Source organism: Schistocerca americana, chromosome 2 (assembly GCF_021461395.2).
Source record: "Schistocerca americana isolate TAMUIC-IGC-003095 chromosome 2, iqSchAmer2.1, whole genome shotgun sequence".
In the NCBI taxonomy this organism is placed as follows: domain Eukaryota; kingdom Metazoa; phylum Arthropoda; class Insecta; order Orthoptera; family Acrididae; genus Schistocerca; species Schistocerca americana.
In genome coordinates, this window is record NC_060120.1 from 833,491,322 (window position 1) to 833,510,879 (window position 19,558).

The following is a 19,558-nucleotide window of genomic DNA, read 5'->3' on the forward strand; positions in this document are numbered from 1 at the left end:
CGTTCCTGCACTCTCGCAAAATGAAAAGTGCCTACCTTCTGTTTCTCCAAGAAAAATATCCTCACCTGCTAAAAAACCTTTTTCCCAACCCGATAATCACGAGGTGGAATCCTTGGTTCCATGCAGTGAAGTACTTGGACACATACTTAACAGCTATCATCAAATTTTTCAGATCACTGCAAAACAAAAATGCTGCCATTGAGCTAATTCTGGATCACTTAAAAAATGTAGCTGCCTCAGATATAGTCGTCCTGCAATGCAAATTTGTAAGTGACAAATGTGCTAGCATTGTTAGTTTCACCACAACACTAGAGGGAACGACTTACCCATTTGCACATTTGTTATGGGAGGAACTTGAGAGTATTAAATCAATACTGAAAAGAAATTCTGGAGGTTGGTTTTCAACAGGCACTATTAATTATATAAACACATTCCAAAACAAGGCACGGAAAGCATCTGCAAAAAGTTGTCTTAAATCTACTGCTATGAAAAGTTTACCAAAGCTATGTAAACACACAGCACCAGACCCAGCTAATATTTTTTACAAAAACATTGGCAAGCTCTTCAGTCCTGCAGTTTGTGGTGCGAAGTTACATTTGGACAATTCTGCTGTTGTTAATATAGCAAAAACAATCCCGAAATTTGACAGGATTCCAACTGACAGTTTTATTGAGGCATATTCATCATTCCATCGACACCTTATTGACTGTTTGAGGCGTGATGAGAAGCCTGATATATTGCAGCTTCTCCTACTTGAAAAGCTTAAATATGACGAATTTGGAAATGCTGCTTTATCTACACTATGGGCACCTATCAATAGTGTGGATGTGGACAGGTACTTCTCTACATACAATTTAATTGTAAGTGACAGGAGGAGGTCAATGAAGCCAGACACTATTGAAACAACTTCAGTGACTGCATTCAATAGATAAAAATTTTCATATTGGTGTATAGTGAGTGGTAATTTGAATGAGAAATAAAATTATGATGATGTGTTCCATAAATAATCAATTTCCTATTTTCTTCTTCTTTTTGTTATTACAAAAAAACTGGGAAGAGTGAAAAAGAAAAATCAGACTTTAAGGTAAGAATTTTGTCGTTTAACTGCATAAAGAAACCAAAAAAGTAAATGATAAATTCAGATATAAAAAGCTAAATTCAAATTTCAAAATGCTAAATTTTCTAAGTTTATTTGCTAGTCTCATGTAGCTCTGACCATAAGGCTCTGTTGTGATTACCGGGTTCTTAATTCTAGGGCAGTTCATGACAGCTACCCGATTTCTAACAAACAAGATTTTATTCATACACCTGCAGTCACAACAATTTTCAGTTCATTGACTGTAAATGGGCATACCTGCAGATTACAATGCACCCAGACAACATAATGAAAACTGCCATTATTACTCCGTTTGGGCTCTTCAAGTACCATTGTATGGCACCACAACTGCACTGTGCAGGAGCCATATGGCACGTGCCTCAAATAGAAATGGTCTGACCATGTCTTGCTCATGCACCAGCCACAGCATGGCTGGTCTGTCGTCTGTCACGTCATTTACTTTTAATGCAACCCACAGTGTTCCATATTCCCCCATAGGTGGGGGGGGGGGGGGGGAACTCTTTGGGAATGTCAAGAGCTTTGAGAGGTTGAAAGGTCTCTGGCATGCCAGGGAGAGGATCTGTGGGGGATAAAAAGCAAAGACTATCAGCATGTTCTTGATGTTGTAATTGTGTGGAAGCACTGTAAATTCACTCTATGTGATAAAACAGTTCACATATAACCATGTTATCTATCATTCAGTAGTACCTTGCTTCCACACACTTAAAGGTTAATCTTTCTAGGTATTGATGAAGAATAGAAATCTATCCCACTGACATGGAGAATCCTCCACTGCAAAGAAACTCTGCAATGACTAACTACATCAATAAAATAAATTAAGACAAATTCAGTGATTAAGTTTTTCCTAACATGCAAATCTTGGAATACCTTATTTAAGAAAACAGAAGAACTTGCTAAACAAGAAAGAAGGAAGAAAAAGAAAGACATAAATAAAATGATGATAAATTTAAAAGGAAAAAAGAGAAGGAGAAATGTAAAATTTAAGCAATAATGTTGCTTAGATAACATTATGATCCCATGCAGTTATAAAAGAGTGATATGCTTTAAATGTATGCACAGTGCAGAGTCAAAAGATTACTCTGTGAAATGTGCTGCTTCATGAGAGGTATGTCCCAGACATTCACAAAGCACATATTCTGAATGGGAGGATTCTTTATAACTGGCACCTGTGTTTTAAGTATGCTGTTAGTTCAGTTACTAATGTATTCAGAACTCAAGCTCCTAATTATTTCTAATGTTATAGTGTTAGTTGCTATAGTCCAGCCTGGTTTTTCCATTGCTGTTTTTACCTTACAGATTCAGAATTTAAGTTTTGGTGTAAGGTAACCAAATCTTTTCTTAAATTTTGCCTCTAATTGTGTACTGAAATAACTTGAACATAATTTCTAGATCCAAATTCAGGACACAATATAAATTTTGATACTGCAAAAACAGTTTTAAAAAATCTTCATTAAATGTAATAAATGCAAAATATCACTTTAATTATTTTACAAAAAAGTCAATTAATTTATATTTTATTATTACCTTTTAAGACAAAGGGATACAAGCAGAGCAACTATATGTATCAGTGCTGAAGACTTTCTTTAGAATGTCTGTGACTTATCGAGAAACTAGAAGCACACGCATTGCATTTCACTTTTCCTTTTGAGTCTGAAGAACTAATGTCACTAATCAATGGAAATTGTTGCAGTTGTTCATTGAAGGGGGCGCTTTCACTTTTTTGAACTCATTCTTACTGGGAAGTATGGTTATTGATGAAGAAAAACAACTAGACTGATCTATTGCAATATAAAGTTGTGCCAACTTAATTAAAACTATTAACAAAATATACTGATACAGGTGAAATAAATATCTAATTCAGGCTAAATCATTTCATAGTTGTTAAACCCATGACAAACAGCTGTCTGGAATTACCTTTGAAAAAATTTGGGACAGAGCTAGAAGAAACGTGACTGTCCTGGGGAGCAAAAATAAATGAGACTGATGGGCATCTTAACTTAAATGTAGACTTTTTAGAGACATGGATACAATATTTGAATGCACAATAATGATGTATTTATTGAATTTAACATTTCTTCCTTATTTTCAGGTATGTCATAATGACATAATTGTAGTGAATGTCATAAATGCCTTTGATAATGAGGGTACTGTGATACATTGGCATGGTCTACACCAACGTGGAAGACAATACATGGATGGTGTTCCTTACGTCACACAATGTCCTATTCAGCCATACAATGAATTTCAGTACAGTTTTAAGGCAGATGTTGCAGGAACTCATCTATGGCATGCACACATAGGTAAAAATGCTCATAAACATATAACTGTAATGGAAATTCTTACATAGAACAATACATAAAATAAGGGAAATGCAACCACTCACCTACAGTGAACTGAAGTGTGGCACAGAGAAACACACAACCCACAGGTCTCACTACTGGTCATATCATTGTGGTTGGGTACAATGCTCCCACAGAGCAAACCTCTGCCTTTATTGACCACACAACTCCAAATTATTTTCTGTAACCTCCCATCCTACTTTCCAGACACCACCCTGTACCTTCACCACCTTTGACTGCCAATGTCCTGTTACCATCAGACTCCTTGTTGGTCACTGTGAATACAATGTCCTTATACATCAAGCCCCATGCCCATGGGCTTGTCCAAGGAACATTGTCTTTCCCAAAGTCTTCCTGACACCAAACACACTACCTCTTTCCTAATCCTTCTAGCCAACACAGCCTGGCCAATAATTGTATCACTTTTGAAGGCCAAATATTAAACAAATCCCCTGTACTGCAATAAGTACTTGCACTCTATGCTATTTTATTTGTAGCCCATCTGGAGAAATTCTTCCTATCCAGTCAGTACCTAAAGTTGGTTGGTTGATTTGGGGGAAGGGATAAAATAGCAATGTCATCAGTCCCATCAGATTAGGGAAGGATGGTGAAGGAAGTAGGCTGCACTCTTTCAAAGGAACCATCTTGGCACTTGTCTGAAGCAATTTAGGCAAATCACAGAAAACCTAAATCAGCATGGCCAGATGCGGGTTTCAACCGTCATCCTCCCAAATGTGAGTCCAGTATGCTAATCGTTGTGCCATCTCGCTCAGTTAAATACCTATAACCTCTTATCTGGTTCAGATTCATTGATGGCATTTTCGTGATATGGGCTCATGGCAGGACCAGACTCTGCTTTTTCCTCCATAGCCTCTACACCTCCTACCAAATCTGCTTCACCTGATCCTTCTCAATTGAATAAGCCACATTGCTGGATGTTGATCTCCACCTCTCAGATGCCACTATAAGTACATTTGTTCATAACAAGTGCGCCAACTACCAAAAGTACCTCTACTTTGATAGCTGTCACCCATTCCATATCAAAAAGTCTCTTCCTTAGAGCCTCATGATGAGTAAATTCTTATCTGCAGTGAGAAGCAGGAGTCATCCACATATACTGATAACCTTACCAAAGCCCTTATTGACAGACAATATCCTATCCAGCTCATGTATAAAAAGATCTCCTTTGCCATCTCCTCCTCTGACACCAGTAAACAGGTTAACAAGCCATTGACCAGCACTCTTTTGATCACCCAGTATAACCGTGGCCTTGGAAAGCACAACCACATCTTTCATCTGGGTTTTGGCTACATCTCGTCATGTCCTGAGATGAGGTATACCCTACCCAACATCATACTCACATCACCCAAAGTAGTGATTCGCTGCCCACCCAACCTACTGAATAGTCTGGTCCATCCCTATGCCAATTCCCCTCCCAATCCTCATGGGTCGTTCACTTGTGGTCAAACCTGATGCAAGATTTGTCCTATACAACTACTCAGCACCTCCTGCCACAATCCACTCACAGGCAATTCCTGTCGAATAAAAGGTAGGGTCACATGTTAAAGCAGCCACGTTGTACATCAGCTATGCTGCAATTACTGCACAGCATTATGCATGGGCATGACAAGTAACCAACTTCTGTTTGCCTGAATGGCCACTGCCAAAGAGTGGCTAAACACAGATTTGACCATCCAGTTGCCAAACATGCTGTGCACTACAACACAGGTGACTTCAACAGCTGCTTCACAACATGAGTCAGTTTGACAGTCCCTTCCAGCATGTGATTCTCTGAACTAAAGAAATGGGAATTGTCACCTCAGCATATCCTGCACTCTCACTATCCCTCTGACCTAAATTTCCACTAACCTGTTTCCCCTGCCTCACAATAATTTTTTCCTACTCTCTTCTGTCAACACCATTCCTTCCCCACACAGATCATGTACAGCCTCCTTCAACCAACCTTCATCTCCCCCCCCCCCCCCCCCCCACCACCACCACCACCACCTCTCCCCTATGTGAGGATTCTCTGTCTTGCTCTCAATCTCTCTCCCTCCCTTCCTCTCCCATTCTATCCCCCATTTCTCACACCACTCCCTTTCTCTCTTCCCCTCCCTCTGTTCCCTTTCATCTTCACCTTCCTCTAATTACTTCCTTCTATCCCCCCTCTCTCTTTATACATTTCTTACATGCTCTACCCTCTGAACTCCTTCCCTCTTGTTGTGCAGCTGTATGGTCATCTGTCAAAAGACCTGCCTCACAGTATCCCAGTACCCCTTCCTTGTCTCAAGCATCCACCCCTACCTCCTCTTCATCTCCGTCTTCCAGGGAAATTGCTTTCATAATCAGTAATCAGTCTCACTGCAGCTGTGGGAGTGTGCATTTGAATGCCTGTGTGGTTGTGTGTGCGAATGTGCGTTCTTTTGGTAGAAGAGAGCAAGAGTTTGAAAGCCAGCATGAATACTGTCTTCTGTTAAGTGTTTCTGTACTTCACACATGAGTCCACTGCAGCTGAGTGGTTGTCTTTCATTTTATATAAGTTATCATAAAAATGATGTAGTCTCATTAAAAGAGAGAGAGAGAGAGAGAGAGAGAGAGAGAGAGAGAGAGAGAGAGAGAGAGATAGAGAGAGAGGAGAACCCCAGATATCGCAATAATAAATGCACACTGTTCATTATTGTTAGTAGAGGTTCTAATATAAGTATGTGATCTCTTCTGAGTTTCAAGTTACTGATTACATTTTCAATAGACGACACACACACACACACACACACACACACACACACACTCACTCACTCACTCACTCACTCACTCATGCAAACACAACTCGCACACACAACTGCAGTCTCAGGCAACTGAGTGGTTTCAGTTGTCCTATTTGTGACTCAGGATCTCCACTATATGGTGAGTAGCCACTTTCCTTTTCATAATATTGTTACTTTCCATCCTGGATTTAATTGTTTGATTACATTTTTCATATATTAAAATGACTGAATTTTTTGGTGACCTCTTCATGACAACCTTTTATTTTAATGGCCAATAATTTCAACTCATGACAAGTGGCAGCAGCCCACTGCAAGTAAAACATGTTTACATGAGTGATTCTTTATTATATATTGCAACGCCAATATGTCCTATGGCTTTACTTATTGAACAACAAGCAAATGCATAATCACATGGTTAGGTTTTACAGCAGTCTAAGAGGAAAAATGATTCCAATATCTTTAACATTTTTGGCTCCAAAACAAAAAAAATAACACTGTGGTACATCAGTTCAAAATAGGCTCTAAGGAAAATGGAAATGCAACCAGAAGATGCAAATGAAGACACCTTCAGAATGTCTGTAGTGATGTTTGGGACTCCCCAAGATGAGATACAAACCAGTGCTCTATGATCACATGAATGCCATGCTAAAAAAGTGCATTGATGAAAGATAACTGCCTTGAACAAAAAGAGAAAAGCTAAGAACAGCTATCATAATGGTAGTAATCTTATCATTAGTCTTAAATGGCCAACTAAGGAAGTAAATATGTAATAAACCAAAATTCCTAAAATGCAACTTCCAGAAATTATGGTACACTAAAACTATTTATCATCATGTTCATTACCAATTTATTAACAACGGCCAGTGGCACTACTTTTTGTTAAGATAAGCAGTCATAAAAGATAATTCCAGTTTTGTATGTGAAACTAATTTATATGTAATGAAGCTGAATTCAGGTTCATACCTCAGCTGCTGCAGTAGATTCTTTGTCACTGATAACTGACCTAAGTTGGTACGCTAGTCTTGAGTTTTTGAACTATATATGTCGTTTTTTATCCTTTCTAGGACTGAAAAGCTTCTCTCAACTGATGCATTAGTTGCAGGAATAGTGGAAGTAAGTTTACAGAGTTTCACAGTTCCATAGTTTGCTCTTTGGAGACTATTTGACTTAATAAACATCAACAAATGGCCAACACTCTTATGTCACATTTCTCCTCATATATACATAAATGCAAGCTGTGATCTTAATCAGGAAAAATAAAAAAATTATCCCTAGCATCTTTTAGTGATTGTAATGCAAATTCAGGGAAATATTCTTTATGTTGATTAAAATTATGAATGTTTAAAAATTCCAAAAGTAAGAGAGAGTCCCAGTTACTGAATCTATCTTGTAACTGTCCAATCACTGTGTCCAAAATTTTGCTATATATTATTCTCAAGTTTGTTTCCAAGTTGACTGCATCATCATACCTAGGATTTTTAGTTGCTCGTTCTTCCATATGTTGGCCATGAACAATTCTTTCCCATATATTTATTTCAGATCTGTCATGTTTGGTTCTCAACATATCTTTGAACTGATTAATTTTTGTTACAAAGTAGCTGATGTCTTAATCTCTGGCCTTCCAGTACATCAAATGATCCATCAGTGAGAGCGAAAAATCTCTGCAAAAGTATGTAGAAGGAAATTGAAACTGACATCTTGCATCAGATCTCAAAACCATGAATAGCAGTATGGTATAACCCACTTCTCATCTGGTTCTATTTTCTTCTTGAAAAATGAAACCAGTTTACTGTGATACTCATACACTGTTTTAACCAAATGAGATGCAGACCATCACCATGTGGCAGACATTTTAGACATCCATTTCTTTACGTTTTGATATAGATCCCTAATTCATTTCGTCAACTTGGCATGAATAAGCAGAGTGAAGAAAAAAAATCTGCATTCTTTGACCTTTGATATGGATTATGACAGCTCTAAATTCAGTTCATGAGTGAAACAGACAACAAACATTGCAGTAGGAAACATCTTTTTCACTCTAGATGCAATCTACATATATAACTATAACAACAAAAACAATCTGTTTTTGAGAAAATAACTTAATTGGATAGACGAAAAAATGTATTCACCAAGCAGCAAGAGCACCATCATAGAAGGAAGTTATAATTAGGCAATCATTTGGAGACTGTGTCTCCTTCTTCAGGCACAAGTGTTAAAGGGGAAGGAAGAGGAGTGGAGGAAAAGGACTGGACATGTCTAGGAAAAGGGGTAGATTTCGGAAAAGTCACTCAGATCTGAGGGTCAGGTGGAACTTACTGGATGGGATGAGATTTCCTTTCCCTTCAACCTTTCTGCCTAAAGAAGGAGCCACAGGTTCCGAAAGCTTGCCTAATTATCACTTTCTTTTATAGGTCTGTTCTGAATAGGTATATTTGGGGAGACAGAAATTGATTAATTATTGCTTGAATAATTGAAAATTTGATTGGAAAGGCTAGTTGAAGGAAATCTGAAGGTAATTTATAAACCTATACACAGTCGTGGTTGAACTTTAACTGATTCCAGTATCAACAGATCTCCAATATCAATACATTCAAGGTCAATATTCAAAATTTGCATTACATATTGCTTCACATTACTTCCTTTGTGTTTAGTCTTGATTGTGACAATGTCAATGCCAGATTGCTCCTCCAGGACATCGCGTAAATTCTTCTTGTCTGCTCCAAAGCCCTTGATTCAGGATCTTAGCAGCGAGTGAAATGATGAAGAGATAGGAGTGGACATCTTAAATGTGCGAATAAATTTTGCTTTTCTAATAACTTTTAATGCACAGTTGAAATATACATTTTAACAACGCTGTTATCATGGATCCAAGCATATGTCCGTACGCTACCACTGATCGAAACAAAAGGGTGGAGATACAGAAATTAATACACTGAAGAGTGTATTCATTATTTTGTTTCATACAAGTATTTAGCAATGCATCAAAACATTATCCTTGCCACAAAACAACTGGTTAATTTACTTTTGGTGGGGGCTATAACCCATTCAGTTTACATATAGCTTATATATCAGAAAAGAACGAAAAAATAATATGATTCAATTCAGTTGGCCCCCTCTGTGCTCTGACATCATATGGAGGTGCACAGTGTCTGAGCTTATTTCCCTTTTTGAGGGTTGATAATCCTGGCCAGTATGGGCATAGCCTTTATTTTCAACCATTGGAGCTATCCTGAATGGTTATGAATTTATACGGGCATGCCAGCTTCTCTCAACACATACATATATTGTGTGTATGTTTGTGTTTGTTTGTGTGTCTATCGACCTTCCAGCGCTTTTGTTTGGTAAGTCTCATCATCTTTGTTTTTAGATATATTTTTCCCACGTGGAATGTTTCCCTCTATTATATTCATACATATATAAGTTATCTCTCCTAATAAAGTGCTTGCTGTAACCGCATAATCCCATTGTTGTCAGTCAGGATATGCACAGTGTTTTGCTTGCTAAGTGTGTGCGCACGCTGCAACATCTATTATCATCACAGTTCATGCTCACGTGTTCAGTACATGGCCAGAGTGCCCATGTCATGCATTTACAGTAGCTTTCACTGCACAAATTTGTGAAGCTCGTGTTCTCTGGTGTGACCCTTTGTGAAATATTTGATGCGATGACAAATGGTTTCCATATCAGCGGCCTGAGGAATTTGTTACACCTTGCCACTCTCACTTATCCAGTGGGGAGACCAGCCAGATATCCAACACCTGCCAACGAGGTAAGCTCCTTGATGCTTTTACGATGTTGTTGAGCACAGAAAATTCATGTTACACAAAGTATTGCCATTTTTGGTTTACCATGTCCACACCTATGTATTGTTTTAACACAAGTACACTACAGGGTTGAGGAAATTCCACAGAAAGGCATACTTATCCAGTGTTTAAAACTGCAGCTCAATATTTGCTTGTTATGTTCATTGTTGAGCACAGAAAATTCATGTTACACAAAGTATTGCCATTTTTGGTTTACCATGTCCACACCTATGTATTGTTTTAACACAAGTACACTTAACTATTTGTAGCCAGGTTTTGAATGTTTTTGTGCTTTGTTTTTGAGCACCTTTCATACAGTTGCATTACATAAAGTTTCTGTAGTGTCCTTTACACATGCCGTACACATAACATAATAAAATACAAATACAATTACAAAATACACTTATCCTCTTCATTTGCTGACATCCCATTATCATTGCTTACATACATTATAGTCTGTAACATATTCTCTTCCATTTTTATATATAGTGTCATTGCTTGTCATTTTGTTTTCATTTTTGTTACATTATTTGATTCCAATTATATGAGTACACATTTTACTCTTGTTTGGTTATACATTCTTCATATATCGTTCATACAATAATAGATTCTGTATTCATATATGGCCTAAATTTCATATACATTTCATTTCAATTTACAATGATTTCTTGTTGGAGCATATTTATCAATTCAAAAGAATCAAAGAAGTAAACAACAGTCGCTACAATAGATACTATGTGCTTCTCAGATAGCCAGATAACTAGGTGTGGCCTTGCCTCTCTAGCATTCACCAGGAAGGATCTACACACTACAGGGTTGAGGAAATTCCACAGAAAGGCATACTTATCCAGTGTTTAAAACTGCAGCTCAATATTTGCTTATTATGTTCATTGTATAAAGGATAACCATTTAATGTGCAGAGGTTTACAGAGTTGTATTATCAACATGATATGTTACGTGTAATGACTGTAAAACTAAAACACAAGCAACAGTACCTCCATTATGACAGCTGCCACCCATTCCATATCAAATGGTCCCTTCCCTATAGCCTAGGTATTTGTGGCAAACGAATCTGCTCCAGTCCTGAATCACTGAACCATTACACCAACAACCTGAAAACAGCTTTCGCATCCCACAACTACCCTCCCGACCTGGTACAGAAGCAAATAACCAGAGCCACTTCCTCAGCCCCTCAAACCCAGAACGTCCCACAGAAGAACCCCAAAAGTGCTCCACTTGTGACAGGATGCTTTCCAGGACTGGATCAGACTCTGAATGTGGCTCTCCAGCAGGGATATGACTTCCTCAAATCCTGCCCTGAAATGAGATCCATCTGTCATGAAATCCCCCCCCCACTCTACCAAGAGTGTCCTTCCGCCGTCCACCTAACCTTCATAACCTCTTGGTTCATCCCTACGAAATCCCCAAACCACCTTCCCTACCCTCCTGCTCCTACCCTTGTAACTACCCCCGGTGTAAAACCTGTCCCATGCACCCTGCCACCACCACCTACTCCAGTCCTGTAACCCAGAAGGCGTACCACGATCAAAGGCAGAGCCACATGTGAAAGCACCCACGTGATTTACCAACTGACCTGCCTACACTGTGAAGCTTTCTATGTGGGAATGACCAGCAACAAACTGTCCATTCACATGAATGGACACAGGCAGACAGTGTTTGTTGGTAATGAGGATCACCCTGTGGCTAAACATGCCTTGGTGCACGGCCAGCACATCTTGGCACAGTGTTACACCGTCTGGGTTATCTGGATACTTCCCACTAACACCAACCTATCAGAACTCTGGAGATGGGAACTTGCCCTTCAATATATCCTCTCTTCTCGTTGCCCACCAGGCCTCAACCTCCACTAATTTCAAGTTGCTGCCACTCATACCTCACCTGTCATTCAACAACATCTTTGCCTCTGTACTTCCGCCTCGACTGACATCTCTGCCCAAACTCTTTGCCTTTACATATGTCTGCTTGTGTCTGTGTATGTGCATCCGCCTGTGTGTGTGTGTGTGTGTGTGTGTGTGTGTGTGTGTGTGTGCGCGCCAGTGTATACCTGTCCTTTTTTCTCCCTAAGGTAAGTCTTTCCGCTCCCGGGATTGGAATGACTCCTTACCCTCTCCCTTAAAACCCACATCCTATCGTCGTTCCCTCTCCTTCCCTCTTTCCTGATGAAGCAACCATGGGTTGCGAAAGCTTGAATTTTGTGTGTGTGTTTGTGTTTGTTTGTGTGTCTATCAACATACCAATGCTTTCGTTTGGTAAGTTACATCATCCTTGTTTTTAGATATATAAAACTATGTTTACGTAGATAACAAACATGCATAAAAATTTCAATGCAATTCAGGTGTCTGATGCTTTCATGGGCAGTCAACACTCACAGTAGTTAGGTTTCACCCCCTTGATTATTTGGTAGTACTCAACCTTAGTGATATGTGACATACTGCAACTGTTTTCTTCTTCACATACTTTCACACTATCACATTCATATATATTATAAACTTACAAATACATTTATTTGCTATGCTGTCCTTTCTTATGTTTGTATTGTACCTAACACTCTACAAGCATTTATCTTTCTTTACTTTAGGACGAGTCGATACATCATTCCCTGGAAGAAAAAAAATTAATACAACTTAAAACTAAATCTTCACAGATAAGTGTATAGTGGCTCAATGGCTACTAATACCTTCATCATATATTCAGCTATGTATTCATTCACTTCAGTGTGGAGATGTGCTATCACAAAACTTATTTAATGTCATGTGTGCATCTCTACTCACATTATAAATCTGAAAGATATGGTGTATTAGAGGCATGATGTGCCCTCTTATTCAGTTTGTCACTTACACTGTACTTGCTTGTTTACCTGCAGTATAATTAGTGCATGAACTTTCAGTACTTAAATTTGTAAATATTGTTCATATATAGATATAATGTCTATAGTAGCGTAGCTTAAGTAGATATCTCATAGTTTAGCATCCCTTTCCAGTGTATATAATTCTTTAGAGTGTCTTTGTGTGTGTTTATTGTGTAGATAGTCGTAGTTGTAACACAGACTCTCTCTTAATTTTCTATGTCACTGTTTATTCAGTAGCCCTTACAAATGCCAGTGTGGGCTGCAGCTCATCAGGTTTGTTTGTTTTGGGTGCTCCAACACTTACAGCTGTGCCTGTCTGGCACGCATGTTCTTGTGGTCTGTTGGCTAGCTTGTTCCCCAATGCACGTGCGCTGTGTTGCTCTGATACTACTTCTGTCACAGCGAGTTGTGTATTGCATTGCATGCTACTATGTGTTTCACAAGTTCATTTACTTGTTTACAACTGGGCTACACATAAGGTGAAGCATGGTATTTAGAGTATCTTTGTCTCTAGACACATAAAAGTAAAACTCTTCCTTGTTACAACCACTTATCTTATCATTTACGCATTTGACATATAAGAAAAAAAACCAAAAACAACAATTTTGCTTAACAACTAACAACATAAATTCTGGAATGTGACTTTCCAGCATCCTAAATCTAATATTATTATATGTATATACAACTTAGAGGGTATACAGCCCTTCTTCAGTATATAAATGTTCTCAAGTCTTTGTGCGGGTCAAGGCCCTCATCCTTACCCATGTCATGTGTACCAATCTGTATGCTTGCAAGTAGGGAATTTTACTAATTATGTATGGTCCGGTGTATAGTAGTTGCCACTTACAGTTCAGTTTTCCCATTATTGTGGATTTGGGATGTGTTCTAAGTAACACCTTTTGTCCTATATAATATTGCATTGTATGTTTTGGCTTTCCATCATAAATTCCTTTCCTATATTTAGCCAAGTTTCAATGTTGATTACCACTTGCCGTATTTTAACATCCAGTGATAATTACTGTATTGGTATCCTGGGCAAAGGTTTCCCCCACTCATCTACCTGTTTGCAGTTAAACATAAACTCATTTGATGTAAATCCAGTTGATGTATAGGAAAGGTTAGATTAGATTAGATTTCGTTCCATAGATCCATGCTGAGGAGACCCTTGTGGATGTGGAACTAAATCTTTTATGTTTGCTGGCAAATTATTGAAGATGAGTGTCCTGAGTAGTGGACCTCTTAACTAAAGTAAGTGCTTTTAAGTCCTTGTGCAGATCATTTTTGTTCCTGGTATTGTTTGTATGAACTGAGCTGTTTGCTGGAAAAAGAGATATATTATTTAGGACAAATTTCGTTAAGGAGTAAATATACTGAGAGGCAGTAGTTAGTATACCCAATTCTTTGAAGAGGTTTCTACAGGACGTCCATGAATTTACTCCACAAATGATACGTATTACATGCTTTTGGACTCTGAAAACTTCTGTTTGACTTGAAGAGTTACCCCAAAATATTATACCATATGACATTATGGAATGAAAGTAGGCAAAGTATGCAAGCTTTTTCATTTTTATGTTGCCTACGTTTGCTAACACTTGAATTGCAAATAGAGATTTGTTAAGGTTTTTCTGCAGTTATGTGGTGTGCTCCTCCCAACTGAATTTGTTATCAAGTTGTAATCAAGTTGTTAACAACTTATAAGAAGTGAGTGACATACTCAATCCACTTGGTATGTTTACAAGGTATATCTGTTTGGAGATGTTAGAATGTTTTGCTTTCTGGCAGATAATACACTTTATTACCACCTGTAGTACTCTTAATCTAAGGTTGGGGAAATAACAATATTTACCTATTTTGTCAGTGCATTTTGCAGTGTCATAATGGCCCCAAGTATTCTGTGTGTATAAGATAAAATCATCGACATATTCCTCTGGCAAACACATGTGCCATTGTTCTTGTTTGGGATAGGTCCTATGAAACAGAACACATTTGTGAATAGCGAAAAACCTGTATAACTTTTCATCTCCGTTTTGCGTAAGTTTCGCTCTTACCTTACTCCTGCACAAGTCTTCCTGTTGTAATTGCTCCATGCATTTACACATGTGGACATAGATTGGTTGGAGTGTTTTGTCTTCCATCAATGTAGCTCTTATTTCACTTCATAAGAAAGTTGAATTTCGTACGGTTTTATGAAAGAATGTTTGACAATACTCTACTGTGATAGTCACTGAAGGTTTCACACATTCTCTCTTGGCAGCCAAATGTGTTTCATTCAGCATCTCGCTATCTATAGTCCTGTGCTTTGTTTTACACCTATTATGCAGTAGCCTCTCCTTCTTTACAGTGGCAGTATACCACTGAGCTCCCCTCCCATTAAGAACTGTTCTACTGGGTATGTATCTATCCAGTGCATGGTTAACTATTCTCTTAAAGTTGAGCCATAGTTCCTATACAGTCTCCTGCCCTGTGCTAAAGGTTTCAAGTTCCTCATTGAAATATGATACTACTGATTTATTATCTAATTTATTGAACATGTATATCTGTCTGCTTTTTTTTTAGTTTTCCTTTGCACTTTGGTAATCATTGAATCACAACCACATCCTGGTCACTGATACCAGTTATCGTATGGACATCCTCAAAGGGGCGAGATCTATTTGTTTCCATTAGACCGAATACATTTCATCATGAGTGGGGTTCCTAAGTATCTGTTCTAGGTAGTTTTCAGAGAAGGAATTTAGTAATGTTTCACAGGATGTCTTATCAAGCCCACCACTAACAAAACTGTAATTTTTCCAATTGATTGTTGGATGATTATGAAGTTTTCTCCTGGGGTTATAGCTCTTGCTCCTCACATCATGTATCCCTTTTGATACAAACACTCAAAAAGATCCACCAGAGTATGGGTAGTGTATGGCCATTAACTCTGAGTGTGGCTCACTATCACCAATAAGGAGTTGCCATTCATTTAACTCTCTATAGCCCAATACCAAAACCTGATGTTAACAGTGAGACATTTGTGAATAATTTAATGAAAGTGAAGTTGAGGGTGTATCTGTTGACTGAAATTCCAAAGGATCATAAGATTGCTCAAAACAAATTCATTTTAACTTTGATTTAGTCCCTTTCATTTTTTTAAGAACAACTTCTATGAATGGAGGCCACATATAAACAACTGACTGAATAACTGTTCAGTATCTACTGCCAGTACAAGATTTGCAGTTGCTCTTTGCAGACACAACATTTACACCCAGCAGCACCCACTAAATAATAACAAACAAGTCCCAGTACACGAAAATAACATTTGTGGCACACATACTGCCCATAAATTTACTGACTCCAGATGAAACTGATACAAAAACACCTCACCAAAACTCTAGGTGTCAGATGACAGGTAGAAGTCTCCAAGCTCTTCTCTGCTCTGCATGCTATTTTAAGATTTGAGCACACAATTCAGTGCAGACACTTTCACCATTCATGGTTTTCACAATAATGTCATACAAATACTTATGATAAAACATATAGAAATCTTTGCAGTTTTTTTGCAACCTCTTAATAAATTCACTTATACATTATTTCAACAATATTAAACAAATCTCAGACATAAAATTGCTTCATCTGGCATTTGAGTCAAAACACTAACTTGACCTATTTTATAAATCACAACTATAATTAAATGCACATCAAAAGTTATTTGAATATTAAAGATGGAAACTCATGCTGATAAGAGCATTTGCATCACTATGGAGGATTCCATAATTATGTCACTATTTATGTAATAAACTAAATTGTGTGTAACATTTTCTTTTATTTGCTTTATTAGAAATAATTTATGGATTTTTTAAAATGTCAATCCATAAAATTTTGTTTTTTTTCTGTTGATTGGTACCATATAGTTCTACATTCCCTGAAAAGGAGAGCTTCCACTTTTAGGTTGAACAGGTTTTATAAACAATAGAAATTTTTGCCATAAATAAAACCAGTTTTATTGCCACATTATCACATAAAAGGCTCATAAAAATTAAAACTTAACCTTATTTAACATAATTTTAGTTTTGAAAGATGAGTAAGAGACTCATTTTTCAAGCATTTTAAATGGTTCCAAAATGTATGTGAAAGGTCAAAGACTTAAGAGTTTGAATTTATACAACTGTGCACTCTGTTTTGTACTGAAATTAGCCAGTCAATGAACTAAAATGTGTTCCACTGCTTCAGTATCTTCCATTGATTCAGAGTGATGCCTCCCTGTTGCACCTATAGGAAATAGAGCGCTTACCATCATCAAATCATTGTGAACAGGAAGTGAGCACTGATGGCGTTGTTGCTGTCCTTCAGCTGGAAACTTATATCCAGCAGTTGGTCCATGTGGTAGCATAAAGTTCACTAGAATTTCATTTAACTCATAACTGGTGTCTATAATCTCTGCAATCCACCAGTCACAGCCACACACACATGCCTCAAACATCCATCATCTCAGGTTGTGAATCTGAATATTATCCTGCTGTTTCTGAGGTGTTGGCTGAATGAACAAAATTTCTTCTTTCTTTCTCTTTAAAGTGTGTGCAATATGAGTTCACCCATCACTTTGAGTCCAAAAATGTGTCTTCTGAATTCCTTTCATAGGAGTAGTTTGCTTAGACTATTCTTCTTTTCTCTGCTCATGGAATTCTTCAATTTCTTCTTTGGACAAAAGAATGAGAGCTGTGGATGTGTAAGATTTCACAACTCTCATAAAATCATCAGCATTCTGAATTGCAGCTGTATTTGGTCTAGAAAGATTGTTTTGTAGCTTGGTGCTTCAGCAGGCCTCTTGCCACAGCAAGGTGTCTTCCCGCAGCCAGTAGCACTGTATACCCAGTCAATTGGCACAAGCAACATATGCAGTTCAAACAGCTGGTAACAATTTTCAAAATGACTAGGAACACCATCAGAAATAATGATGATCTTCTCTGTCCTTGTTTGCTGTTGTAGAATTTTGTGCATAGCTGGCAAAGCATGTGGTGAGCCATGTCCCGTGTCATCACTTATAACTGCAGCAGTTGTGGTCTTGCTTTGAAAATATGTCACTCCTGTAAAAATTGAAACCTGGTCATTACCCCGATGATACACTTGTACTTCTTGTGGGAGAGTTACAGGCCAGCTCTCAGCATAATCACAGTGAAGCACTAAACATAGTTCTTCAGCCTGTACACACCCTTTCACTTCTGCAACGTGTTGTTCTTGTTGCAATTCTTCAGAAGCTAGTGTGTTACTGCTTTCACTGACCATTTACCAAATTCATCAATGAAACTGTCAAAGGCAACAGTTTTCTTAATTAGTTTATTTTCCGTACATGTTGCATATGTAATTTCTGGAGAGTTATCTGCTACATCTTCCAGGCCAAGTATCTGTAAAGACAGTCCTCCCTTTCCAGGGCAGTCACCACATTCTTGAAACGAACATGTCTCACTTTACTTCACAGGCTACTAATGACTTCAAATGCCCAACCAAGGGATCATAAGTCATGTGCTCCAGTAAGTTCTTCAATGTTATCACACGAAGTTCAAAATTCGTGCAGTACACACATAAACAGAAATCTCTAGGTGAGTGTGGAACTACCCACTTAGGTCATAGTGCATAAAATTTTGATCTTCCAATATGTGGAGTTGTTTAGTTGCTCTTACAAATTGCAAATGTTTCTTTAATACTGCGAGTCATGTACCTCTTCACTTTTACAACTTTTTGACCTTCAACTGTTACAGTTATAGTGTCTTTTTTGTTGGCACTCTTGCAAGAACAGTTCCATCTATCTTCCAGATAAAATGATTGCACTATTTGAACTTGAGCTGCTTCTACAGGATGACCATAATAGGGATCTGGTCTTCCAAAGACTCCTTTTACAGACCTCATATTTATTGATTTGTCAGCCATGTACTTTGATACTGATACAATGTGGTTCAAAATTGTTTTATTTGAAAATGTCTCTGGAATAACAGTTAAAACTTGCACCTTTTCACTGTAGGATGCACAATATTCAACAGCTGAACTGATATTTGTGAAAAATTCCTGGCAAGAGGTCCAAGAGTGCTTTGGTTCATTTTCTTCTGAAGATGGAACCACAGCTTTAGTAATTTCTCTGCACTTTCTTGATGCATAGAGCTAATGACTCAACTTCACTGACCATGGTTTCTTAACAGGACTAACACCTACAACTGTTGTTGACTGATTCAGGGTATTTAATTCTTTCTCTATTGATGCAAAATCTGCATCATCTGCACCATGGAAGGCTTCACCTTGTTCAAATACTATCTTTGTTGTTATTGTCTCAAAACACAAAAAGTCGTTACTGGAAACATCTTCACTTTGAAACAGAGTCTTCAAATGGGAACACTTATTCCCAATATGTATGAAGTCTGTTTTTCTTGTTTGTGTTATATATCACTCTTTTATGGATATGCAAATAGTCAGCACGTTTCACTTTCCTGTGGCCCCAGTCAGAAGACATTTCAAACAATCCTTTTCACAAAACACACTGCTACTGTGTCAACTGGCAAATTCCTCACAAAAACACAGAACTCACTGGATAGTCTCAGATTTCATAGAAGCCTCTTCAGTAAACAAATTAGCACTGAACAACTACAATACAGAAACCTCTAATGAAAAACCATGACAAAGAAACTGACAAGAAACTA

At 37.9% G+C, this 19,558-nt stretch overlaps 1 protein-coding gene across 1 annotated transcript in view; it reads left to right on the plus strand.

Annotated features, from left to right (window-relative positions):
- Positions 1–19,558, plus strand: part of LOC124594467 (laccase-4-like) — a 182,963-nt gene that overhangs the window by 24,854 nt on the left and 138,551 nt on the right. Inside the window, exon 3 of the mRNA XM_047132841.1 lies at positions 3,207–3,417. Within this exon, the coding sequence (XP_046988797.1) occupies positions 3,207–3,417 (211 nt within the window). The remainder of the gene's footprint in view (positions 1–3,206; positions 3,418–19,558) is intronic.